This window comes from Bufo bufo, chromosome 7 (assembly GCF_905171765.1).
Source record: "Bufo bufo chromosome 7, aBufBuf1.1, whole genome shotgun sequence".
In the NCBI taxonomy this organism is placed as follows: domain Eukaryota; kingdom Metazoa; phylum Chordata; class Amphibia; order Anura; family Bufonidae; genus Bufo; species Bufo bufo.
In genome coordinates, this window is record NC_053395.1 from 24,802,947 (window position 1) to 24,829,052 (window position 26,106).

The window sequence follows — 26,106 nt, forward strand, 5'->3', positions numbered from 1 at the left end:
ACTTCCCAAAGTGGATCGGTGCCACCGCCAACAGTAGGACCCCCACCCATCTGATACTGATGACCCTCATTTTTATAATTACTTCAAAAATCGCATGTTTGTTGTTTTTTTTGCGCTCTGCTACTCCATTACATGGTGCCCTAAAAATCCTGGGTGGAATTTTTTATTTCTGATGCCATCGTTTTGGTGTTTTTTTCCCCATCATTGCAGCAAATTTTTATCACGTCAAAAAGATTAAGAAAATTGTCGCATTTTACACTTCAGAAAAATTCCACCATTTGTGTCCTGGAGGCTGAAAGGCACCACTAAGGGGTTAAAGAAGCAATGGAGTGATCAGTGAGCGCCCTCTGCTGGTCATCCTGTATCATTACGTAGAGCAGAGGATTAGAAGCCTTTTCAATGTCTACCAACTAACAGAGGCCTGACCCTATAGATATTACATCTGTGGAACTACAAGTCCCAACAGTCCCGCCCCCTCTAGAGAGCAGAGGCCGTCTACAGGGGCTCCCACCGCGGCCTGGTCAGACACGGGTTAACAGTCCTCCGCCTGTCAGTGTGAGCTCCCGGCATGCTTTGCTCTCTTGGCAACATGGCGGCGCCCAGTGACCGGCAGCCTTCCAATCCTCTCAGCGGGTTCCCGTTCGCTATCCCGGGGGTGAAGCAGGATGGGGGCGGCAAGGAGGGAGAGGCAAAGCCCAAAAAGCCGTGCCGGGCGTGTATGGACTTCAAGAGCTGGATGAGGGAACAGAGGAGACAGAGCCCGGCCTCCGAGGTGAGGGGTGACCCGAGGACGGCGAGGGGTGACGGGAAGCTGGTTTGGCGTCACCCATAGCAACCAGTCAGAATGCAGCTGTGACAGGGAGGCTAGAAAATGGAAGCAGCGATCTGATTGGTTGCTATTGAAAACGCTTTAAATTGGCCTCTACAGACCATAACCTGCCGGGTCCTGAAGGGGTCGAGCATATTCCGGGTCCTGAGGGGAAGGGGCGACCGTATCCCGGGCCCTGCCGCGTCCCGAGGGGAAGGGGCGACCGTATCCCGGGCCCTGCCGCGTCCCGAGGGGAAGGGGCGACCGTATCCCGGGCCCTGCCGCGTCCCGAGGGGAAGGGGCGACCGTATCCCGGGCCCTGCCGCGTCCCGAGGGGAAGGGGCGACCGTATCCCGGGCCCTGCCGCGTCCCGAGGGGAAGGGGCGACCGTATCCCGGGCCCTGCCGCGTCCCGAGGGGAAGGGGCGACCGTATCCCGGGCCCTGCCGCGTCCCGAGGGGAAGGGGCGACCGTATCCCGGGCCCTGCCGCGTCCCGAGGGGAAGGGGCGACCGTATCCCGGGCCCTGCCGCGTCCCGAGGGGAAGGGGCGACCGTATCCCGGGCCCTGCCGCGTCCCGAGGGGAAGGGGCGACCGTATCCCGGGCCCTGCCGCGTCCCGAGGGGAAGGGGCGACCGTATCCCGGGCCCTGCCGTTTAACAATTTTCTTGCTGACTTGCATTCTTTCCTTCCAGGAAGTTGAGGATAAGGAGCGCCCCGCTGAGTGTCCACTAGATCGAGAAGCGCTTGGCCGCAGTACCTGGTCCTTCCTGCACACCATGGCGGCCTATTACCCCGACCTCCCCTCCAACAAACAGCAGCTAGAAATGAAAAGCTTCATTAATATCTTCTCCAAGTTTTATCCCTGCGAAGAATGTGCGGAGGATCTGAGAGACAGGTGGGTGCCGTCCCCTGCCTCTCGCTGAGCGGGCCCTCCGGTGGCTTACGGCCCTCAGCTATTATAAAGGCCATTAAAGGGGTTGTACAGGACATGGTATTTTTCTTCTTAAAATAACGCCACGCTGGTCCACACCTTGTGTGTGGTATTGCAGCCTAGCCCAACTCAGCGGATCTGCAGTACCAGACACAACCCATGGACGGGCGCGGCGCTGAGTTAGAGGAAAGCAGCCATGTTTTTCCTCATTCTGGACATCTCCTTCAAGTTCACATCTCATGCATGGTCCCTTCTTAGTCCCTGAGGACTCCTCTACAGAGCAGTGTCCTCGTTCATACTGATTATAAATCTCAATGGGATTTTTCTGCTATCCTTGGGGTCCCCCATCGAGATCCCCGCCTGTTTGAAGAAGCGGGGTCCCCGGACTCCCCGAGAAGGCTACATACAGAGGGAGACAGCTCTGCCCATTGTAGTCACTGGGAAATTTCCCCCAGAATCCACAGCAGCAAATCGCCTCCGAGTCGTGTGGATTTTGGTTCAGAATTGCTGAAGAATTTCACCTGCAGAAAACAGCCAAGCGCCAGACGTGTAAAATGCCTCAGGATAGGTCATCAATATCTGATCGGTGGGGGTCCGACGCCAAGCACTACCTCCTCTTCAGGATTACACTGCACGCGGTCTCTCGCTTGCAGCTAGAACAAGCACTTGTAATTACACCGCACCTCTGTGATGACGCGCAGTGTCATCCTGTGCGCCGACTGCTCTTCAAACAGCTGATAGTCGGACCCCCACTGATCAGATATTGAGGATAGGTCATGAATTTCATAAAACTGGAATAACCCTATAACATGGGTGATTAGCCCTAGCTGTACAGCCCCTTTAAGGTTCCATGCCGTGACTTGCTGTATTGCACTGTGGATTTTCTGCCTGACGATCTAGATTCCGTCACCAGCCCTTCGATTGCTGAATGTCTCTTTTTTTCCGTGTTTGCAGGCTCTCGCACGCGCAGCCGGACACCAGTAGCGGACACAACCTGTCACAGTGGATGTGCAGGCTACACAATGACGTCAATAGGAAGCTGGGCAAGGATGAATTTGACTGCTCCAAAGTGGATGAGCGATGGCGAGACGGCTGGAAGGACGGGTCCTGTGACTGACGCGCTGCTTACCTCCTTCTTTGTTTTTGTCTATTTTCATACTTTTGGTGGAATTTGTAAGACGACGTGGACGTGGGATTCCATTTTACATCGGGAAGGTTCAGATTATTCGATATTTCTTTGTGTTTTCTCAATCTGCTTGTGACGGCCGCACACACGGGGGCTTATTCCTAAATATTCACCCCGATGACGATCATTATACCCTCTATACTACTGAGTGGAAATGTCATAGAGTGACTTCTCCATGCGCCAGAAAATCACTTTGGTAAGCGGTCGGCCGTCCGAGACAGATGATCGTTTTTCCATTGCAGGCGGTGGACATTGCTATTTCCCCTACATACATGACACGAGGCGCCGCGGTTTATGAATTGGTTTAGTGGCTGCGTGATTTTTTTTTCTTCCAGAAAACAGCTGTGTTGCCTGCAAAGCCACTGAGTTATTTGCAGTAAATCATGTGACCACTGACACATTTCAGCCGTGTCAGGTCCGCCACAGGTGGCACTAAGAATGCAATGCTCCTGGCCACCAGGGCAGATCCCATTACGGTCAATTTTGCTGACTGTCCCAGACATCTGAATGAGGCTTGCGGAAATCCATGTACATGCTCCGGAGGTGAGGTCATGCAGATTGTTAGTTGCCCAAATTTCTGTCATTTGATTATCATAGAAGCATGTCCACGGGAGTCTGAACCGCCGCCATTTTTTATAAATGACCAAGTGTAAATTCCAGATTTTTTTCCTAATTTTTTTAGTGACCCCTAATTAGTTGCTATAGACATCGTTTGCGTCGGTTTTGATACATATCTCCCTTATATTTTTAAGTGGTAACCTCACCCCCAGTGCACATGTGTCGGGGTAACGGAGGGCCACCTCACCCCCCACTTCATCATATGAATACGTTTTCTGATTAAGGCCCCTTTCACACGAGCGAGTTTTCCGCGCGGGTTCAATGCGTGACGTGAACGTATAGCACCCGCACTGAACGTATAGCACCCGCGGAAACAACTGCATGCAATCGCAGACAAAACTGACTGAACTTGCTTGCAAAATGGTGCGAGTTTCACTGAACGCATCCGGAGCTAATCCGTCACGCTTGTGTGAAAGAGGCCTAAGACGAGAAGCGCGCATCTTAGTGTCAGTATTGGCGCTGCAAATTCCGGGCTGACTCAAGTTAAAGGGGTGTTCCAGTTTCATGAAACTATGAAACTGATGATTTGCCCTCAGGATAGGTCATCACTTTAAGAGTGGTGAAGGTCTAACGCTCTGCACCCCCCCCCCCCTCCCCCCCCCACTGATCAGCTGTAAGGGCTGCGGTGCTAGTGTGAGAGGTGCGTCCTCTTCGGTATTTACCTGCACACCGTCTACGGTGTAGTGGCGGTAGAATGTAATTACAGCCGTTCATTCTGTTCAACGGGAGAGGAAGCTGTAATTGCTGCACCACCGCTACAATGTAGACGGCATGCAGGTTACCATTGAAGTGAATGAAGCTCTGGCGCTAGCACAGCAGCGTCTTCAGCTAGCTGACCGGCAGGAGTGCCAAGAGTCGGACCGCCACCGATCTGAAATAGGGTAGGTCATCAATATCACATAACCAGAATACCCCTCTGACAGCGTCGTAGAGATCTAATATGCTGTAACGTGTAATGGTCATTAGACCTGTGTAGTGTGGACTAGAATATTGATGTCCTATCCTCAGGATAAGTCATCAATATCCTGGCACTACCGCCAATCAACTTTTCCTAGGCCAATGATGTCATGTACATCACTCCTGTTTAAGTGAATGGGCCTGAGCTGCAGTACCAAGCACAGTCACTATACAATGTGTGGCGCTGTTCTAGGTAAGCTGTGAGGAGGCCGCAGTATTTACCGGAGCTCCGCGGCCTCTTTAAACAGCTGATCAGTGGGGGGGTTTCAGGTTTTGAACCTCCACTGGTCCGAGATTGATAAGTTATCTATATTTTACTGCTAGAAGACCCCTTCAAGGCTCAGTTCACATCTTGTTTTTTCGGTGTATACGCCCACAAATTGGCAAAAACATTGAGTTCAGCACACATCTTTGCAAGGTAAAGAAGAAAAGGATAAAGACATAAGCAAACCCGCGCCAGCGCATGTTTTGACCCTTCAGACCTACATGAGAAATGCAATGTGAACTGAACCCAGTACGGGCGGTGAAACGCACCATGCTACAGTTGTCTGAATGAGGCCTAATACTGCCCCCTAAGGTAGGGCCTGGTGCACTACACGCTCCCGAGCCTCTTCTCTTCTTCCTGGTGTCAGAGCCTCTTTAAGCCTATGGGTCTTGTCTGACAGTCCAGTTGCTAGGGATACTCTGCCTGACAACCAGTCTTATCTATATGGACCATGCAGCCAGTCTGCCTCATGTCATGCAGGGCTTCAGCTCAAGGCAAAATTGGGTTTTGAATTGAGGATTAAAAGAGTAAGGCGACCAAGCAAGACTCTATTCATTGCAAACCCGGTCTATAGATGAATACTGAAGAAACGGGTCATCTTGTATTCAGCAGCACGAAGACTGGGCCTACACTGGGAATGTACGGCCAAGATGGCCGCTGCCGCGGTGGCTGTGTGTTCAGGCCTTCAATGCAGCGACTGCGCCCGACTGACTCTGCTATATCTCTGTATCCAATGTAGTTTCCTTCCTGGTGGTTTTGATGCTTGTAGTTGATAATCTTTCTCTTCTTGGTGAGCTCGTGATGATGTTTGTACACAACAGCCAGTCTGAATGAGGATAGCTGCAGTGTAAAGCATGGGGGAGGAGCAGAGCTGGTGTTCAGGCAGTGATTCCACGCTGGAGCCACTGATCATGGGATATTCCCCATCATATAAAGTGATGAGGCCCCCAGTCCACATCTCTGCACAGCTGGTTGGCTCGCCATCACTTTTTAAGATGGGAATACCCCTTTAAATACTGCCATAAGATGAGCATTACCCAAACGTTAGGCCTCATGCGCACAGCCGTTCCGTGCATTGGGGACTGCAGTTTGCAGTTCCCGAAAGCACGGGCAACATTTGCGCAGTTTCTGTTTCAGTTTAACGCGAATAGGTTCGTGATCCGTCTGCACCACAAAAAAAAAGGATTTTTTGCAATGCGGAGGGAATCTACGTGGAGGTTCCGTGCCTCCGTTCCGCACCGGACCTTCTGGATTGCGGACCTATTCAAGTGAATGGGTCCACATCCGTGATGCGGTGAGCACACAGCCGGTGCCCGCATATTGCGGACCCGCTGCTCGTGGGCCACAATACGGGTTCAGCTGGACAACGGCATGAGGTCTCAGTCATACACATAATTTCACTGGATTTGCTGCTCGTGCCTTTCCCTCAGCTCTACTGATATAAGCACATATAGCTGTATATATGATCTGTATTCTCCACTCCTGCCATATTTTCTACGAGTGCCGCCATTTGCAATGATCTATTTTCATGTGCTGCTACCTGGTGCGCGTGTTTGATACTTTGTTTTATGGAAACGTGACGCAACTTAATAAAATCTGGGATCAATTCATTATCTTCTGCTAATTGCAACTTCACAAATATCAGGAAGGTAAAGGGGTACTCTGGCCATAGACATGCACAGCGTTATCTGTAGGTGCGGAACCCTACTCTGGGGGGCGCTGTGAATGGAGGGGCAACCGCGTATGTCCTCCATTCACTTCTAGACAGGCTCCCATAGAAGTGAATGGAGAGAGCCGCACGAGCACCACCTCTCCATTCACAGGGGGCACGAGATGTGGCCCCATTCTCAAGACCAGTGTGGGACCCCCATCTATTGAGATAGGACTACTAGTAAAACTGCAGGGGTCCCTGTTCTTAGGCCTCATGTGGATTGTATTGGACCAGATCGATCCCTGGCGTATGTATTTTATTGGTGGGGGTCCGTCTCCCTTGAAGAGGCCTCAGCAATACAGTGATGTCACTTTCATCGGTCACATGGCCTTGTCCCATTCAAGCCACGCCCTCTCTGCTTTGATTGACAGGGCCGCAGCGAGGGATGGGCAGGCCATAGAAAGGGGCAGGTGCTTGGATGCAACAAGAGCAATGGTGATGCCCTCATTGCACCAAAGGCCTAATCTGCATATTGGAAAAACGTGCCATAACTCAGAAATGCAGCCTTGGATCAACAAAAGAAAAGCAGCGTTTTATTCAGGTGAAGCACGGCTATATAGATAGGGAGGTCGCTGCTGCTCGGGGCCCCTGGCCGTCTCTGAGAGCCGGGACCTCGACCTGGCGCACTAGATCTCAGGAGCTTTATACCCGTGCTGTGGGTTTAAAGCCCCCTAGCTCACGCCATACATGTAGGGAGCACGGCCATGAACAGGTTAATACCGTACTGTACTGAATGGTTTTCCTGACATGGTTTATATCTGTTTCTGGGAAAGTTGGGTGACCACCAATATGGCCGCCATGACAACTTCCAGGAAGGTATTACCCAGCTTTCCCAGGCTCCTGATCATACAGGGTTATATTGCTGCATCACTCGGCAGATTTCGTCAGGAATCGGTTCCCCTCGAAGAACACGTTCCGGTCAGAGATAAATCTTGGTTTCTGCAGCCGTGTCGCTGTAGGAATGCGGAGTCCACCATTTATCACATCTGACTGCTCACGTCCCTTTGACACGTCGTGTCGGTGGCTCCAGGTCTCCCATAGCAACCGCGTCTCCAGTGTGAGGAGCTGAGATGGGTGACATGGTAACGGGTCTGCCTCCCAGCGTGCGATCCTGGCTTCTCTCTTCCCCTCTCCGTCACATCAGCGTCATCACTGAACCGCCGCCGAATCCGCAGCGCCCCCGTGTCCTGTCACCAAGGCACCGGATCTGACAGTGACTACATCGGGAGGTCTCTAGGATCTTCTATTTCACGGTCTCTCTCTAAACTGACATGGCTGATAATAGAGAGCGCTCATCTACACAGCGTAGACAGACGGTAGAAAGCGATATCTGCACAAACACCGCACGATACAGATGATAAAAATCATATTTCTATAAATCTTGTGTGGATGGTCAAAAACTAGAAACCAGCAGAATAGTGAGTGCAGCTCTGGAGTATAATACAGGATGTAACTCAGGATAAGTAATGTAATGTATGTACACAGTGACTGCACCAGTAGAATAGTGAGTGCAGCTCTGGAGTATAATACAGGATGTAACTCAGGATCAGTACAGGATAAGTAATGTATGTACACAGTGACTGCACCAGCAGAATAGTGAGTGCAGCTCTGGAGTATAATACAGGATGTAACTCAGGATCAGTACAGGATAAGTAATGTAATGTCTGTACACAGTGACTTCACCAGCAGAATAGTGAGTGCAGCTCTGGAGTATAATACAGGATGTAACTCAGGATCAGTACAGGATAAGTAATGTAATGTATGTACACAGTGACTGCACCAGCAGAATAGTGAGTGCAGCTCTGGAGTGTAATACAGGATGTAACTCAGGATCAGTACAGGATAAGTAATGTAATGTATGTACACAGTGACTGCACCAGCAGAATAGTGAGTGCAGCTCTGGAGTATAATACAGGATGTAACTCAGGATCAGTACAGGATAAGTAATGTATGTACACAGTGACTGCACCAGCAGAATAGTGAGTGCAGCTCTGGAGTATAATACAGGATGTAACTCAGGATCAGTACAGGATAAGTAATGTAATGTATGTACACAGTGACTGCACCAGCAGAATAGTGAGTGCAGCTCTGGAGTATAATACAGGATGTAACTGAGGATCAGTACAGGATAAGTAATGTATGTACACAGTGACTGCACCAGCAGAATAGTGAGTGCAGCTCTGGAGTATAATACAGGATGTAACTCAGGATCAGTACAGGATAAGTAATGTAATGTATGTACACAGTGACTGCACCAGCAGAATAGTGAGTGCAGCTCTGGAGTATAATACAGGATGTAACTCAGGATCAGTACAGGATAAGTAATGTAATGTATGTACACAGTGACTGCACCAGCAGAATAGTGAGTGCAGCTCTGGAGTACAATACAGTACAGGGTAAGTCATGTCTTACTGACAGAACTGTTTATGTAGACTCTCCTTGTCTGTATACTGATGAATACTGTGGTAGTGAATTTGAAGTATTGCTATTGTTACTACATGTGGTCATTATAAAGTTGTCAGACTGTAGAGGACATATGTGTTATATATTTCATATATTAATCTTTTCCGTGAATGTTCAGTATGATTTGTTGTGCTGTGTCAGACAGCAGGTGGCAGCAGCAGATGACACCCCAGGGACAGCAGTTGTGTGATCTGCCGTTAGATCTTCCCTGTCTTATGTTTGGCCTGTGGTGGGAAAATAGCAACTATAAATGATAGGAAAACATCTACATGTGCACCGAAATCTATACAAGCCTCTACTAGGGGGCATACATTATTCATTCTTATTTAACCCCTTATGTTTTAACACATAAGAGGTACGCAACATTTTTTTTTGAATCCTACCACTGCTTTGTGCCCCCATAGTTTACACTGATGCGTACCCCTCATAGTTTACACTGATGTGTACCCCCTATAGTTTACACTGATGCATACCCCCCATAGTTTACACTCATGCGTACCCCCCATAGTTTACACTCATGCGTACCCCCCATAGTTTACACTGATGCGTACCCCTCATAGTTTACACTGATGTGTACCCCCTATAGTTTACACTGATGCATACCCCCCATAGTTTACACTCATGCGTACCCCCCATAGTTTACACTGATGCATATCCCCTATAGTTTACACCAGGGATCAGCACAAAGTTCGGCACTCCAGCTGTGATGAAACTATGACTCCCAGCATGCACACCTGTGCGGATGATCTCAAAGTTCCCATAGAAGTGAATGGAGCTGGAAGTTGTGGTTTCACAACTGTTGAGGTTGCTGACCCCTGGTTTACACTGGTGTGTGGTCCATACCTCACATTGTCGTGGGCTGCCATAATTTACACTACTGTGTGCCACCATGATTTACACAGTTGCATGTTCCCATAGCTTACACTGGTGTGTCACCATAGTTTACACTGTTACATGACCCCATAGTTTTTGCTGCTGCGTGCCGCCATCATTTACACCTTTGCATGTTCCCATAGTTTACACTGCTGAGTGCCACCATAGTTTACACTGCCGTGTGCCCCCATAGTTTACACTGCCGTGTGCCCCCATAGTTTACACTGCCGTGTGCCCCCATAGTTTACACTGCCGTGTGACCCCATAGTTTACACTGCCGTGTGACCCCATAGTTTACACTGCCGTGTGACCCCATAGTTTACACTGCCGTGTGACCCCATAGTTTACACAGCTGTGTGCCCCCATAGTTTACACTGCTGTGTGCCCCCATAGTTTACACTGCCGTGTGCCCCCATAGTTTACACTGCTGTGTGACCCCATAGTTTACACTGCCGTGTGCCCCCATAGTTTACACTGCCGTGTGCCCCCATAGTTTACACTGCCGTGTGCCCCCATAGTTTACACTGCCGTGTGACCCCATAGTTTACACTGCCGTGTGCCCCCATAGTTTACACTGCTGTGTGACCCCATAGTTTACACTGCTGTGACCCCATAGTTTACACTGCCGTGTGACCCCATAGTTTACACTGCCGTGTGACCCCATAGTTTACACTGCCGTGTGCCCCCATAGTTTACACTGCCGTGTGCCCCCATAGTTTACACTGCCGTGTGCCCCCATAGTTTACACTGCCGTGTGCCCCCATAGTTTACACTGCCGTGTGCCCCCATAGTTTACACTGCCGTGTGCCCCCATAGTTTACACTGCCGTGTGCCCCCATAGTTTACACTGCTGTGTGCCCCCATAGTTTACACTGCTGTGACCCCATAGTTTACACTGCTGTGTGCCCCCATAGTTTACACTGCCGTGTGCCCCCATAGTTTACACTGCCGTGTGCCCCCATAGTTTACACTGCCGTGTGCCCCCATAGTTTACACTGCTGTGTGCCCCCATAGTTTACACTGCCGTGTGACCCCATAGTTTACACTGCCGTGTGCCCCCATAGTTTACACTGCCGTGTGCCCCCATAGTTTACACTGCCGTGTGCACCCATAGTTTACACAGCCGTGTGCCCCCATAGTTTACACTGCTGTGTGCCCCCAGACCTCGCGCAGTTCTACTGGAAGGGACTTTAATCACTGTAATATCAGGTAGTGTTATAAAGGATCCGGGTACATGGGCGCTTGTTTATTCTGGATGAGTCCCAGCAGGATTTTTACTTTCACATTTGTCTTGTCACAAAGCCATAACCACCATCATCACCAGACAGATTTCATATTGTATAATACTGGTTTTACTGGAAACGCATGTGAATCATCGTCATCTGCTCCAGAAATCTTGGTAATCTGGCATGCTGGAAAGTGACCTGATAATCCAGCCATGGTTGCAATCCAGCAGGCGTTGATGAGTCGGGGGTCACTATCCTTTGTCGTCCTCAGAGCCCATACCCTACATGGCTTCTGTCAGCCTCCATTACTATTACACAGGCATAGTAGCATACTTTTCTCCAATCATATACATAGCTCTGTCCATTCCACTGGATGCCCTTGGATTATAAGGCTTTCTGGATTATCAGACTCTGAATACATGAATGTCATTGTAATATTTTGTGCAGTGCATTCTCTTGTGTTCATAACTGCGAACAGGAAATAGATTTTGACCAAAACGCAGCTATTGTTATCTAAAAAGAGGAAATAAAACGACTGATATACTGGCTCTGCAAAAGAGGAACTGCTTGCAAGAAAAAACAGACCATATTTGCAGATCCCAAAAAGGTTTACACAGGTAGCTGGACGTCCACTGTTGAAGACCATTTCATTTTTATGTAATATCTTTATATCGTTCTGATACAGAGCTCCAAATCTCCTGCATAAAGTGCATTATATCATTCTCGCTACCTGAAGCCACCACTAGAGGGAGCTCACTGCACTCTATAGTGTTATTGAGTTTGTCGTCGCAATTCATGCGACTCTCCTTCTTCTTTGTATGGTGCCAAATCAATTAGAAGAATAAGTATGTGTACAGCATACTGCTTTATAATGAGACCAGACACTAGGTGGTTTCATGAAAGCATCTTCTCATCCTCCTTTAGCCATGGTAGAAGAGGGCAGGCGAGAGAGCCTTTTATTCACAGTACATTCACTTAAATAGCAGACATGACATCACAAAAGGGGTGTTCCTTAAGAAGAGGCTATTGGCTCCTTAACCTGATAGGAGTGGTTTCAGAATCCCCTCTTCCCCCTCCCTCATTGACCTTCTCATACATATGGTTTGCAGCCATCTAGTGGACAGAAATGTGTACTACAGAATATTCTCATTATATATTCATAAAATCATAAATCCTTCTCTCACAAGTTCAATGAGTCAGCAGCTTGCAGTCAGCACCTGAGCTCCCCCCAGTGGTGGCTGCAGGCAGAGAGAATTTTATATATAAACAGTTTTTGCGGCTGGGGTGCGGACCCATTCATTTCAATGGGGCCGCAAAAGATGCGGACAGCACTCCATGTGCTGTCCGCATCCTTTGCTCCGTTCTGTGGCCCCGCAAAAAAAATATAGCATGTCCTATTCGTTTTGCGGACAAGAATAGGCATTTCTACAATGGGCCGCCCGTTCCATTCCGCAAATTGCGGAAGGCACACAGGCGGCTTCAGTTTTTTGTGGATCCGCGGTTTGCGGACCGCAAAAAACGGAACGGTCGTGTGCATGAGGCCTTAAAGGTACACTCTAAGAAAAACTCTGGTGCACTGGGGCGGGGCTCAGGGAAGCTTTCACTTTGTCGTGCCCCTTAGGCTAAATGCACACGATCAGGATTGCGTGCGGATTTGCCTGCGGAAAATCCGCACTGTAGGTCATGTACATTGTATTCTATGAGAATTTGAAATTCTCAGTGCACACGATGCGGATTCTTTCCGCGCGGATTTTGACCTGCGGAGCGGATTTTAAAATCCGCAGCAGGTCAATTTATTTTATTTTTCCTGACCGGATTTTCTTCATTCACTTAGTAAAATCCGCACCGAGACCGCACGCAAATCCGCATGCAAATCTGCACCAATTGATGCGGATTGACCGCACAGATTTGCCTGCGAACACCTGCGGATTTCAGTGCGGATGCTCCGCACATGAATCCTGAACGTGGGCATGTACCCTTAAAGTTCATGTTTTGTTGTAATCTCCATCACTTCCATGCCTTTCTGCAGCAGGGATGATGGTCCCATAGCATTGTTCATCCTGATCCTCCTGCTTCATGAATAGATTTTTTATTTTTTTTAATGTATGTTGTCTGAAGAACGACCCCCTTAATACACAATGTCTGCCGTACAATGCCTCTATGGGACTCTTGAGTATATTTATTGCATCTCGTGCCGCCCTCTATATGACAGGCCGTAAACATATAATATGGAAGTGTCAGCGCCAATTTAGAAGTGCGGCATTAGAAACCGCCATTGATCTCCAGGGGAGACGTTGCTCGTCATAAAGCACAGGATCTCCAGGAAGTCTTCTCCTGATCAGAGGAGGTGAGTCACCGCGGCTGCATGAAGATAAACCTGGCTCCTGGGTAATGCTGTTACACATCATGCTGTGGCTTCGAGGCAATAGATCAGACACCTCTAATGCCCCCTGTGACACACAACAGATGCTTTTACTTCCAGTGTCTGCCTAAGCGGCTGTAGATATCCCACCAACCCTCTACTGTATCCTAATGTGACCCTTCCTGATGCCCACATGTCTGTCTGAGGCCGGTCGTATCGCTAAAAATCAGCCGTGACCCCCCGATCTGTCTTATCCATTAAACTCTATGTGGTGTCTCTTATTCAGGGCCTTCATCCATTATCCGGAGTGGAAAGCGGCTATAAAGAGTGTCTCTCGCTCTGGAGGACCTGTCCTTGTCCTGCATCATACACACATCCCATCATATGAATGGACACTGTGTAATACCTAATTTCTCCTGTGGTGGCGCTGCAGGGAAACTAAACACTTACTGCCAGATTTCCCCACAAAGATCACATCTGATTGCTGGTGGGCATCTGGGATCATCTCATGGTTAGAGGACCCTTTTAACCCCTTCCTGCTCTGTGGCGTACCACTAATGCACAGCGCTGTACTATGACTGCGCAGAGATGGAGCAGTATCCAGAGCTGTGGCCGCACCATCGCTTGCGGTTGTCAGCTGCATCATAGAGCTGGCACCCCCGCTGTAATGGTCGGGTTGCGATTGAATTTAATCCCTTAGGTGCCGCAGTCCATGTTGAGCGCGTCATCTAAGTCGTGGATAGGTTATGGTGGGACAACCCCTTTAATTGAAAGCATATTCTGTATCCCGCCCTCCACCAAAATGATGTCTTTGGGTTTGATCTATTGCGGCCAGGGATCAATGTATGGATATGAGCTGCTAATAATTGTGAAAACTAGATGGAAACAGAATGCTGAAGAGTAAAATTAGCGCTCCCGTCCCAGTTTCTTAATTAGTTGCTGGAACCTGGGATTTTCCTGGCCTTGCCTTACAGATCACGCCTGTCCTGTCCTGCACTAATTATAATATATAAGTGGCAATAATATTATAATACAGAGCCCGGGGAAAAATCATCATTAAGCAGAGGAGAAGCAAACAGAGCAGAAAGGACCCGGGAAAGTGAGAAAAGTGCAGGAAAATACCAACTGCTCCGTCTTCCCATCCTCTAGACCAGGGATGCCCAACCTGCGGCCCTCCAGCTGTTGCAAAACTACAACTCCCAGCATTCCCCGATAGCTGTAGGCTGTCCGGGCACGATGGAAGTTGTAGTTTTGCAACAGCTGAAGGGCCGCAGTTTGGGCATCATTGCTCTAGACTTTACCCTACCGAACTACCCACCTGTTGGGGCAACTTTGCATTTTTTGATGCCCCTCTTTACTGTAGGTTAGCAAGAAGTGGGGAGTGGAGTACCAGTGACACAAGCGCGGGATCAGATTTAGGCCTCATGCACACGACCGTATGTATTTTGCGGTCCGCAAAACACGGATCCGCAAAAAATACAGATGACGTCCGTGTGCATTCCATATTTTGCAGAACGGAACAGCCGGCCCCTGATAGAACAGTTCTGTCCTTGTCCGTTATGCAGACAATAATAGGACAGGTTCTATTTTTTTTGCGGCACGGACATACGGAATGCACACGGAGTAACTTTTGTGTTTTTTTTGTGCGGACCCATTGCATACGGTCACGGAAAGAAAATACCTTTGTGTGCATGAGGCCTTACACAGGGTTTATTTGTAGTCTGTAGCCACAGAGAAACTCAGGTCTGCATAGGAGCTGCATACACAAAACGGTAGGAGATTTTTAATTAAGGCTATTTTCAACTGTATTTATTATGTAACTACTGTATTTTCAAAGTTTCCCTAACTGGTTGTAAAAGTATACATACCCTTTAAGCAAGGGCGCTACCACTGAGCGGGCTCACCAAAAATCTAACTATTAGCTGTGCTTGTGGTCTGACATGTAAAATATGGCAGCTGTCCAGGCTTTGCTGTCGAGCTCTGCCTCATGTCCAGCACAAGGACTATTATTGATTCTGGATAGGTCATCAGTTTCTGATCGGTGGGGGTCTGACACCCGGGACCCCCGTTGATGAGCAGTGGTGCTCACAGTACCGCCACGGCCTTCTCGCTGCTTTCCCTAGGCCATATGACGACACATTCATCGATCACATGGCCGAGGCACAGCACAGCCCAATAGCGGTGAATGGAGCTGAGCTGCAATACCAAGCACAGCCGCTATACAATGTACGGCCCTGTGCAGTGTCGGACTGGGGTACCTAGGGCCCACCAGTGTAACTGATTCTGGGGGCCCACCTTAGGGCTCCTGCACACAAACTTATATTTTTTTTCCGTGTCCGTATCATTATTATTTTTTTTGTGGCCTGTATGTGAAACCATTCACTTCAATGGGGCTGCAAAAAAAGGAAATGACTCGGTGTGCATTCCATGTCTGTATGTCCGCATGGCCGTTCTGCAAAATGATAGAACCTGTCCTATTACTGTCCACATCACAGACAAGGATAGGACTGTTCTATCAGAGGCTGTTCTGTTCCGCATAATGTGGAATGCACACACCCGATATCTATGTTTTACGGATCCGCAATTTGCAGACTGCAAAGCATCCAACGGTCGTGTTCATGAGCCCTTACAGTGATAACAGGAATATTACAGATGGAGTATGATGGCCGACATTCACAGCACAATGCACAAACATACATGTGGCAGGATTTAGGCTACTTTCACACTTGCAGTAGCAGGGTCCGGCATGATGTTCTGGCGGGGGAACAGCCTGCCGCACCTGTGCTAACGCTAGCCCACCGTTCCGCCGGAAGTCCGCTGTAGTTTTTGTCCGTCCGCCTCTCGGCATGTTCACGGCACAGTGGGCTAGCGTAAGCACGGATCTGGCAGGCTGTTCCCCCACTGGAATATCCTGCCGGACCCTGCTACCGCAAGTGTGAAAGTAGCCTTACACATATATGGATATCCTGCTCTTAAGTCAGTCAGAAACAAGACACATGCAGTTCCCATCACACATAGGAAACACGCAATGTACGCACCAAGACATTTTTTGCCTAACCTAGTGTAGCAGACATAAAGGGGCGGCCTGACCTCAACAAGTGGCATTTATTATGTAGAGAAAGTTAATACAAGGCACTTACTAATGTATTGTGATTGTCCATATTGGCTGCTTTCCATCGCATTATACACAGCACGTATCCGTGGTTATTACCATCGTGTAATCCAGCAGCGGTGGCCGTGCTTGCACACTATAGGTAAAGGTGTTGGCCTATGCGTACTTCCAGCCTTTCCCTATAGTGTGTAAGTACGGCCACCACTGCTGGATTGCAGGGTGGTCGTAACCACGGATACGTGCTGTGTATAATGTGATGGAAAGGAGGCAATATGGACAATAACACTACATTAGTAAGTGCCTTGTATTAAATTCCCATCTCAGACAATGGGGGCATATGGCTAGGATATGCCCCCATTGTCTGATAGGTGCGGGTCCTACCACTGGGACCCGCACCTACAACAAGAACGAAGCAGGGATCACTGTGGCTGGAGGACCCTGGATTTCCCAGAGTCCGTCCACCACCAAGCGCTGCTCCCATGCACGGCCCATGCTCCCATTAATTTCTATGGGATCAGTGGGGGTCGCCGAATCGGACCCCACTAATCATATAGTTATGCCCTATGGTGTGGAGAGGATAACTTGAAAACCTGGACAACCCCTTTAAATGCTCCACCACTCCACCACCAGTATCTCTTTACATGGCAGCAGTGATGCCTGTAAATATGGAATATCATCACTGCCGCCATGTAAACCATACGTGTCAATACTGGAGAATGTGACGCACTGTGCAGAATTTTTCAGGCATAAGTCCAACCCCCTTTGCAGGTCATAACCTTTAACAAAGCCCAAGCAAAGGCGCTAGAGGAGCAACGAGAGCAAAGGGCACAAACAGAGGGTCATAACTGAAACAGAGGCATTAGGGTCACCTGAGGCAGGGTAATAGTGGGGATCCTGGAGCAGGGGTAACTGGAGAAGAGGCAATATTAGCGGTGCAGTTAGAGTGGGGGCATCTGGAGCTGGGGCACTTATGGGGGCTCCCCTAAAGCAGAGGCATTAGGTGTTGCCTGAGTCAGGGTAATAGTGGTGATCCTGGAGCATCTGCAGGGTTATTAGGGGGGCAACTGGAGAAGGTTCAATATTAGGGGTGCTTTTAGAGTGGGGGCATTGGGTGGGCATCTGGAGCTGGGGCACTTATGCAGGTGCACCTATAGCAGAGCCATTGGGGAGAACCTAGGGCAGAGTCCTCACAATGCCACTCTGAACTCTGCAGAGAGCAGCACACATACACAGATCTGAGTCTGCTATAAGCAAATCCCCTATTTCCCCCTTACAGTCTCCTACAGCTCACTACTGTCACACACCTGAGAAATCAGCCTAGCACCGCACAGGAGTCCTTCTCTCCAGCAGCCACAGTTTCCTGACAGCAGGGAGGGCAGGAGGATGGCCAGATATGTTCTCTCCTCCTTCACTGCCAGCAGCCCCAGAAGTCTAGAAGACACTGCAGGGCCTCCTGTACAATTTACACCAGTAGGAGGCTGATCACTGTGCGATACTGCCACCTAGTGGCTACAATAATTATCTCTCCTGAAAAAGGAGAAATAATTACTCCTCCATCTTATCTCTGGCGCAGGAGACCGGGGGCCTACCGAGAAATCCCCCCGCCTCCCCGGTGGGCCAGTCCGAGCCTGGCCCTGTGCCTGGTGAGCACGGAGTAGGCCACAGCACTCACAGAGGATAGGTCATCAGTATTAAAATCTCGGTAAAAACCCTTTAAGGATCCCTGAGCACCCAAAATTGCACAAACTTTTTTTTGAGGCTGTAAAAACACCAGAATGAAAACATGCTCAATTACAGCCGGGAGAGTATAGGGGAAAATGCATTATTCCAAATGTTTGTCAAATGTAGCATAAAACTAGAAACAATTTCTCTGTTTCCCCTTTAGGCTCGGGATACATGATGACATTTGTTACGCAACAATAAGTCGTGCGACACAAAGGGTGCAACTACACTGCGACATTCATGTCTCACCAATATCAGACGACATTTTTTGAAATGATAGTCAATGGTGTTGCACTGCAACATGCAACAGGCAACATGCTGCAACTGCAACACAACAGTCGCACAAAAATCCAATTTAACGACAGTTGCAGCTTGTTGCATGTTGCCGTGCAACGCCATTTACTATCATTACAAAATATGTTGTGCAATATTGGCGCGACATGAATATCGCGGGGTAGTTGCACCCTTTTTGTTGCGCGACAAATGTCATCGTGTAGTCCTGGCCTTATAGTCGGTATAATCCTCAATTGGGAGATAAATCTCTGCATTCTAAAGGTTTAAAGGGGTATTCTCATCTCAGACTTTGATAGCATATCACTGCGGGTCCCCTGAAGTGAAGTCACCCTCTATCCATCACTTTGGGAGCAGTTATGGTCTGTTCGCAGTGTTCGCCAGCAAACACATGCGGGCTGCCATCTTGACTCACCCGTCCGGCGATGCACAGGTAAGCCCTTACCTGTCCCGGGAGCCGGTCTGAAATCAAATGCGGTCACCGGGAGCAGGCAGTTCCGAGAACAGCCCGATGAAGGCCCCCGGCGGCTGTTCTTGGAACTGCCTGCTCCCGGTGACAGCATTTGATTTCAGACCGGCTCCCGGCTCAGGCACAGGTAAGGGCTTACCTGTGCATCACCACTGGACGGGTGAGTCAAGATGGCAGCCTGCATGTGTTCGCTGGCGAACATTGCAAACTGACCATCACTGTTTGGAAGTTCCAAAAATAACTGTGTGGGTTGGGTATGTTTTGGCTGTGTCCGAGTAGTATTGTAGGCGGTTGTGGAAACCGGGAGTTTTATCAATTTAGAAGGTTAAAGGGGTGTGGGGTTCTGCTCTGGTAGATAGGGTAAGCGGGCGCAGTCCAGAGGCAGCATACAAGTTCTTAACGCAAAAAACTTCAGTGTTAATTCACACTTGAGGCAATTGCACAAAACATCACGTAACTTTGCAGTCTTGGTGTTAATTCACACACAATGGAAAGTTAATATAACACAAGTCACCTTGCTGGCAGTTATGCCCCCAGTAGTCCCCAGCAGGCTTTAGGGGGCCTGTTTCCCCAGCGTGCGGCTCTCAGCCCTCCAGCACGGCACAAAGCCCTAGATCCCAAAAACAGAGACATCTCTGCTGAGCCCAGCTGCCTATTTAAGGACAACCAGGTGCTGCCAAAACCCGGACCGGCACTTAAAATCCGGTCCGGTATTTAACCTCCAGCCCAGCCTCACATGCTGGGAGGAAAATACCTTCCTTGCCAGACACCACCCCTCACTGTGTCACAGGGGTTATCCGACCCCTAAAATGCCCTCCCCCATATGGGGCCCTCACACACAATGTACTTACCTGGCATCCTGCTCCTTGCGCCACTCCTGGTCCCTGGTTGGCTGCCGCTGCTTCTCCCCGTGCCATCATGAAAACATCTGTTGTTGGGGGGGAGCAGCCAATAGCAGGCGAGGACGAGCCTCCCTGGCATCACCCCCGATGCTAGGGAGGCTCGTCCCCATCACTGCATGCCTTTGGCTGTCCCCCTCCCCCCCGACACCGGAAGCTTTCATCCGCGCACGGGGAGAAGCAGCAGCGGCCGTGTGGGGACCAGGAGCGGTGCGGGTGCCGGGGAGCCAGGTAAGTACATTGTGTGTGAGGGGCCCGGGCATATGGGGGTGGCGGGGCATTTCAGGGTTCGGATAACCCCTTTAAATGGGACTTAAATTGGAACTAGATGTCTTTTTCTGCTTATTTAGCAACCTCTTTACATTCCCCGGTAATAGTTGGGGTAATAGGTTTTCATTTTTTTTCTTATGTGATTATTAACCGCTAGGAAGGGGATGTCATCGAAAGGACAACCTTATCAAGCATGGCTCGAGTTATCTAAGCAGATGTATAAATATGAGAGTATAACTAACTCCCCGATAATAGGGCCTCAGAAAAAAGTTATAGGGAACTCTGTTTTTCTGACACTTCCGTTTTTTATATATTTTATTTGCTGTCTCCTCTCTTTCTCTTCCTCCAAGTGGTGGGTCGGTGGTTGGGTTATAATTGTGTTATTATGATAAGATGTTATGGTGGAATTTTGTAAAATAAAACAAATGTGGAAAAAAATGTTTTTCTTTTTGCTGTATTTTTGTGGCATTTTTTGGCACACAGGGTATCTTACTACTAGCATTTTTTTTTTCATGGTGACCATCTCCTATAGAGAAGGTGTTGAGAAAACGCCTGAAAAGGCATCAAGAGCTACAACGTGCTGCGTTTTTTTTTAAAGAAGCCAAACACAAAAAAGATCACCTAATAAACATAAACTATAGACCTACAGCTAACATCTGAAGCTTGTGTTTATTTTGCTAAGAAACCCTGCAAAATTAAAAAAAAAACCTCAAAAGTGCAGAAAAACAACATGAAAAACCTATGTAAAAGCAGTGTCACAGAAATTACAGACTATCAGGTTCCAAATTATTGGAACAAATATATACGTTAAAGGGGCTGTGACATCTGAGATATTGGTGGCATATCGTTAGGCCAGGGATCAGCCACCTCCGGCACGCCAGCTGTTCAGAAACTACAACTCCCAGAATGCTTCATTCACTTCTATGGGAGTTATAAGAATAGCAGAGCATGTTTGCATGCTGGGAGTTGTAGTTTCACAGCAGCTGGAGTGCCAAAGGTTGCTGACCCCTGCGTTAGGCTATGGCACCAATGTGAGATAGGTGCGGGTCCCACCTCTGGGACCCACACCTATCACTAGAAAGGGGCTTCCATAGTGAACGAAAGCACCCTCCATTGACCTCTGTGGGACTGCCGGAAATATTCCGGATTCCCATAGAAATAAATGGAGGGTAGCCGTGTGTACGCAGTTCGTTCTCGTTCTAGAGATGCAAGGTGGGACCCGCACTTATCTGACATTGGTGGCATATCCTAGCAATATGTCACCAATGTCTCCGATGAGACAACCCCTTTAAAATAATTTAGTCCGTGCGACCAATGGCAAGGAGCCCTATTGATTACAGATGAGTCTATGGGGTAGAAATGATTTATTCTGACCAATGGAAATCTGTTCCATCTAAACATGTCCTTAGTCACTGACTATTGATCGATTAAAACAATTTTCCCATTGGAACAAAATTTACGTAGTAGGAAAATATCTGCTTAAGTGGATTGTAGGAATTGTAACATTGTAACACTACTAGAAATTGAAACATTGTAACACTAGCGGAAATTGAAACATTGTGATCACAGTGGTATCCTTAGGCTATTTTCACACTTGCGGCAGTGTGATCCGGCAAGCAGTTCCGTCGTCGGAAGTGCCCGCCGGATCCGCCGATCTGGATGTGACTGAAAGCATTTGTGACATTTGTCATGCGGACAGACGGATCCGTCTTGTACCTTTTTTCAAATTTTTACCGGTCTGCGCATGCGCAAACCGGAAGGACGGATCCTGCAATCCGGCACTAATACATTCCTATGGGGAAAAATGCCGGATCCGTCATTCAGGCAAGTCTTCAGTTTTTTTTCGCCGGAGATAAAACCGTAGCATGCTGCGGTTTTATCTCTGTCCTGATCAGTCAAAAAGACTGAACTGAAGACATCCTGATGCATCCTGAACGGATTGCTCTCCATTCAGCATGCATGGGGATAAAACTGATCAGTATTGAGCCCCTGTGACGGAACTCTATGCCAGAAAAGAAAAACGCAAGCGTGAAAGTACCCTTACCCTACAGTGCTCATTTAATACACCCAGCAGTGGCTAAGGCAGTGGCTCATCTACCTTGGTGCCACCTTAACCTATTGATGCCAGTGTGAAGGTGGCATTTGCAAATGATTGGGTACAGTAGGAGGGATGATGATGGTGTGAAGGGGGAGATAAGGAGAGGAACTGTGTGGAGGATGATAAGGAAAAAAAAGAAGATGATGAGGAAGGGAGGAGGAGAATGAAATATATGGCAGGGGAGAGAGAAGGGAGGGGGGAGGAGGTGCCACAGATGAGGATGTAGTACACACACAGCACCATAGGCACAGACTGCTAGAGCATAGGGAGAGAGACTGGGTGCAAAGAAGAGGAAGGGTCTGCAAGAGGGAGAGAGAGGAGGGGAGGGTGAAGGAAGGACTGACTGACAGGCAGACAGGCAGAGGGATCCTACCAAGGGCAGGGGGGCTGCATACCAACCTGCAGGGGCTAGAGGACCAGGAGAGGAAGCAGGTGCTGAGCAGTGACTCTGCAGACATGGAAGGAGCTTCATTTGGAGCTGGCAGAGCAGGAGCAGGCTTTGATCCTATAGAATTCCTGAAGCAACCCCAGACCATCCTGAGGATAGCATCCTGGGTAAGTGAGGACCACTCATTGTCAGCCATGCATGGACCTAATGTACAGCAGACAGTGGCAGCAATGCAATCAGCTGATCTATAGGATGATACCATGAATCTCTGCCCCCCCCCAGTATGGTAGCATTATAATAGGGTGCTATAGACACCCCTATATCAAGCACCCTGGGCTGGTGAGGTCCATTGTGATGGCCACCTATTAGCAGTGCACAGACAATAGACACTCCTGTCTGCCATGCAAAACAGCTATGGCATAGTCTGCATGATACTGGTGGCAACATCTGTCCAGAGGCGGTGGTCCTCCCCATAGGTGTCTAATGAGGGCGCTATAACCAGGGTGCCGGAGTCACCCCATTCACCTTGTGCCCCCCCATTCACCTGTGCTGCGTGGTACGGGCTGTGAATATAAATGTATGATCAAAGCTGAGCATGCACTGGCTGGTGGGGAGGCTGAATATAGCAAGTGGATAGGGATACATGGTATTATATTATACCGTCATATACTAAAGGCATGCCTATGTTATATCCATCCTGTATTATACCATTACATACTGCACTAAGGACATGCTTATTCTGTCATATACTAAAGATATGCATATATTATATACTGATATTATACCATTATACACTGAGAACATGATTATATTACATACTAAAGGCATGCTTATATTATACCGTTCTATACTAATAACATATTATACCATTATATACAGTACAAAGAGCATGTGTATATATCATACCATTATATGGTAAGGACATGCTTATATACTAAGGGCATACTTACGTTAGATGGTAAGGAGATGCTAATATTATACGAGTATATACTAAGGGCATGCTTACATTATATACTAAGATCATACTTATATTATACCATTATATACGAAGGAAATGCTAATATTATACCATTATATACTAAGACCATTCTTATATCATTATATTATATAGATAGGCTTATATTATGCCATTTTATTCTTAGGTCATGCTTATATTATACCATTATATACTAAGACCATATTTATATTATACCATTATTTACTGAGAACATGCTTATATTATACCATTATTTATGAAGGGAATTCTAATATCATACCATTATATACTAAGGACATGCTTATATTATACCATTACATACCAAAGAACTGCTAATATTATTACCATTATGTACTAAGGACAAGCTTATATTATACCATTACACAACAAGGACATTATGCCTATACCATCTCTAGGACATGATTATGTTATGCCTTCTTCTCTTAGGGCATGCTTTTGTTCAAAATTAGATTCTGCTCAGCTACACCATCCTGGTTTACAGACGTGCTCGTGTTATACCGTATTGTTCGAGGGACATGCTTATGGCACACGTTCTGTTCTAAGGGGATAAATATGATATACCATTCTGTCCTATGGGCACACAGTAAACCATCCTATAATAAGGACATGCTCTTGTTATACCACTTTACAATCCGGTTTTCTCATCCTATGTTTTAAGTATGCCATTTCATACTTAAGGATGTGCTTAGGGTATACCCTTCTATAATAAGGGCTTGAATATGTTATATCGATAGAGTGACTTCCGACGGAGAATAATAAGGGGTTAGCAGACATTTCTATGGCTCCCCCTTCGATCAACACTACAGATGGGGTCGTGATCAGATGGGAGGAGGAGGATGAGCTCTGTGTGCACAAGGAGCAGTGAGAATAGTACGGTGTTTGCTGTGTGATAATGACCGTGCATTGTGGCCTGTGCGAATACATGGGGCTAGATCCAGAATTGAGGTTACCTGTCGCTCTACCCTCCCATGCCCTCACCTGCTGCAGGTCATCTCTTGCCAGTTTCCTTTCAGTTTCACGAAAATTTGCTGGAGATCCAGGAATAGGTTATTATTAACCCTCCCGAATTTCCCAGATATGACTATTCATTAGCGCCTTGATTGATTTGGACACATCATGGAATCGACAGTGGGCCCCCTAAGGAATGGACAATAGGATGGTTGGATCAATGCAGACAGTCTGATCAATGGGGTTTTCAGCGGGTTTAGGAATGGAATGGCTGCAGGACTGAAGAAGATGCATGGAACATTCAATTGTATTTTAAGTAAGTTGAAGCTCATTAGGCCACATTTTACATTCTGGCTATCTGCTCTGACATTCTGTGCTGACTCATTTCTTAATATATCTTTATAGCGGTCAGTTTTCCTGATACAGAGCTCCAAAATCCCCAGCATAGAAAATAGATATGAATATATTCTGCCTACAGCCACCGCTAGGGGGAGCTCAAGAGCTCACTGCCTACTAAATAATTGATTTCTATGGTACAAACAGTATGCAGTAAGCTCTTGAGCTCCCTCTAGGGGCAGCTGCAGGCATAGAGAATTATATCATTTAACTCAGGCATGCTCCACCTGCGGCCCTCCAGCTGTTGTATTGTAAAACTACAACTCCCACAATGCCCTGCTGTAAGCTGATAGCTGTGGGCTGTTCGGGCATGCTGGGAGTTGTCATTTTGCAACAGCTGGAGGGCCGCAGGTTGAGCATGCCTGATTTAACTCTATGGCCATGCAGGGGATTTGGAGCTCTGTCTCAGAAAATGAGAGCCAAGCCTGCTAGAACAATATATTATGCAAGTTATCAGTGCAGAATTTTGGAACTACAAAGGACATGCTCTTAAGAAGCGGATATCATTTTAAAGCAGGCCGGCCCTTTCTCTGACATGTCTGTTTTAGTGGTTGTATCCCCCCCCCCCCCCCCCCCCCGAAAAAAACAATGCTGCATTGTTGTTTATTAATACACTGCATTGCGCCATTCCTCTTTTATTCTTCCTGAAAATGGGTGATTAACTTGGCAGCTGGGTGTTACAAGCCTCCTTCTCTATGGTGTGTATCCCTGTACAGTCTGATAAAGTCAGCATTGATTGAACAGACTGTGTAGGGAAACACACCATAGAAAAGAATTGTAAAACCCGGTGATATGGTCATTTAGTACATACAGTATTTCCGGGAGGAATAAAAGAGGATAGCAGAGTTTTAAGAAAAGATGTTTCAGCATTGTTATAGGGAATGAAAGCATTTACTAAACCAGACAATGTGGCCAACTCTTTCCTGTTTCTCCTCACTATTGTGACCGGTTATAAGTCACGCTGGGGGGGCACTTATTGGGGGCTCCACCTTTAGCGGCATTTCCTGTGAATATGCCTTACATTTCTATTGTATGGATACCCCTTTAATAAATTACTATTACTGGATTTACTCCCTTTACAGGAGTAGTCCACTAACAGGCTTATGAATATGTCC

General features: G+C 47.9%; 2 protein-coding genes across 2 annotated transcripts in view; both read left to right on the forward strand.

The window, feature by feature from the left end:
- The first annotated feature begins 415 nt into the window (after nucleotides 1-415).
- Nucleotides 416-3,762, forward strand: GFER (growth factor, augmenter of liver regeneration). The gene is made up of 3 exons (XM_040440655.1): nucleotides 416-772; nucleotides 1,502-1,704; nucleotides 2,695-3,762. Exons 1-3 carry the CDS (start codon nucleotides 569-571, stop codon nucleotides 2,855-2,857), a joined length of 570 nt encoding a protein of 189 aa, XP_040296589.1. The 5' UTR covers nucleotides 416-568; the 3' UTR covers nucleotides 2,858-3,762.
- An 18,757-nt stretch (nucleotides 3,763-22,519) lies between these two features.
- SYNGR3 (synaptogyrin 3) overlaps nucleotides 22,520-26,106 on the forward strand; it is a 40,567-nt gene continuing 36,980 nt past the window's right edge. Inside the window, exon 1 of the mRNA XM_040440074.1 lies at nucleotides 22,520-22,817. Within this exon, the coding sequence (XP_040296008.1) occupies nucleotides 22,719-22,817 (99 nt within the window). The 5' untranslated portion in view covers nucleotides 22,520-22,718. The remainder of the gene's footprint in view (nucleotides 22,818-26,106) is intronic.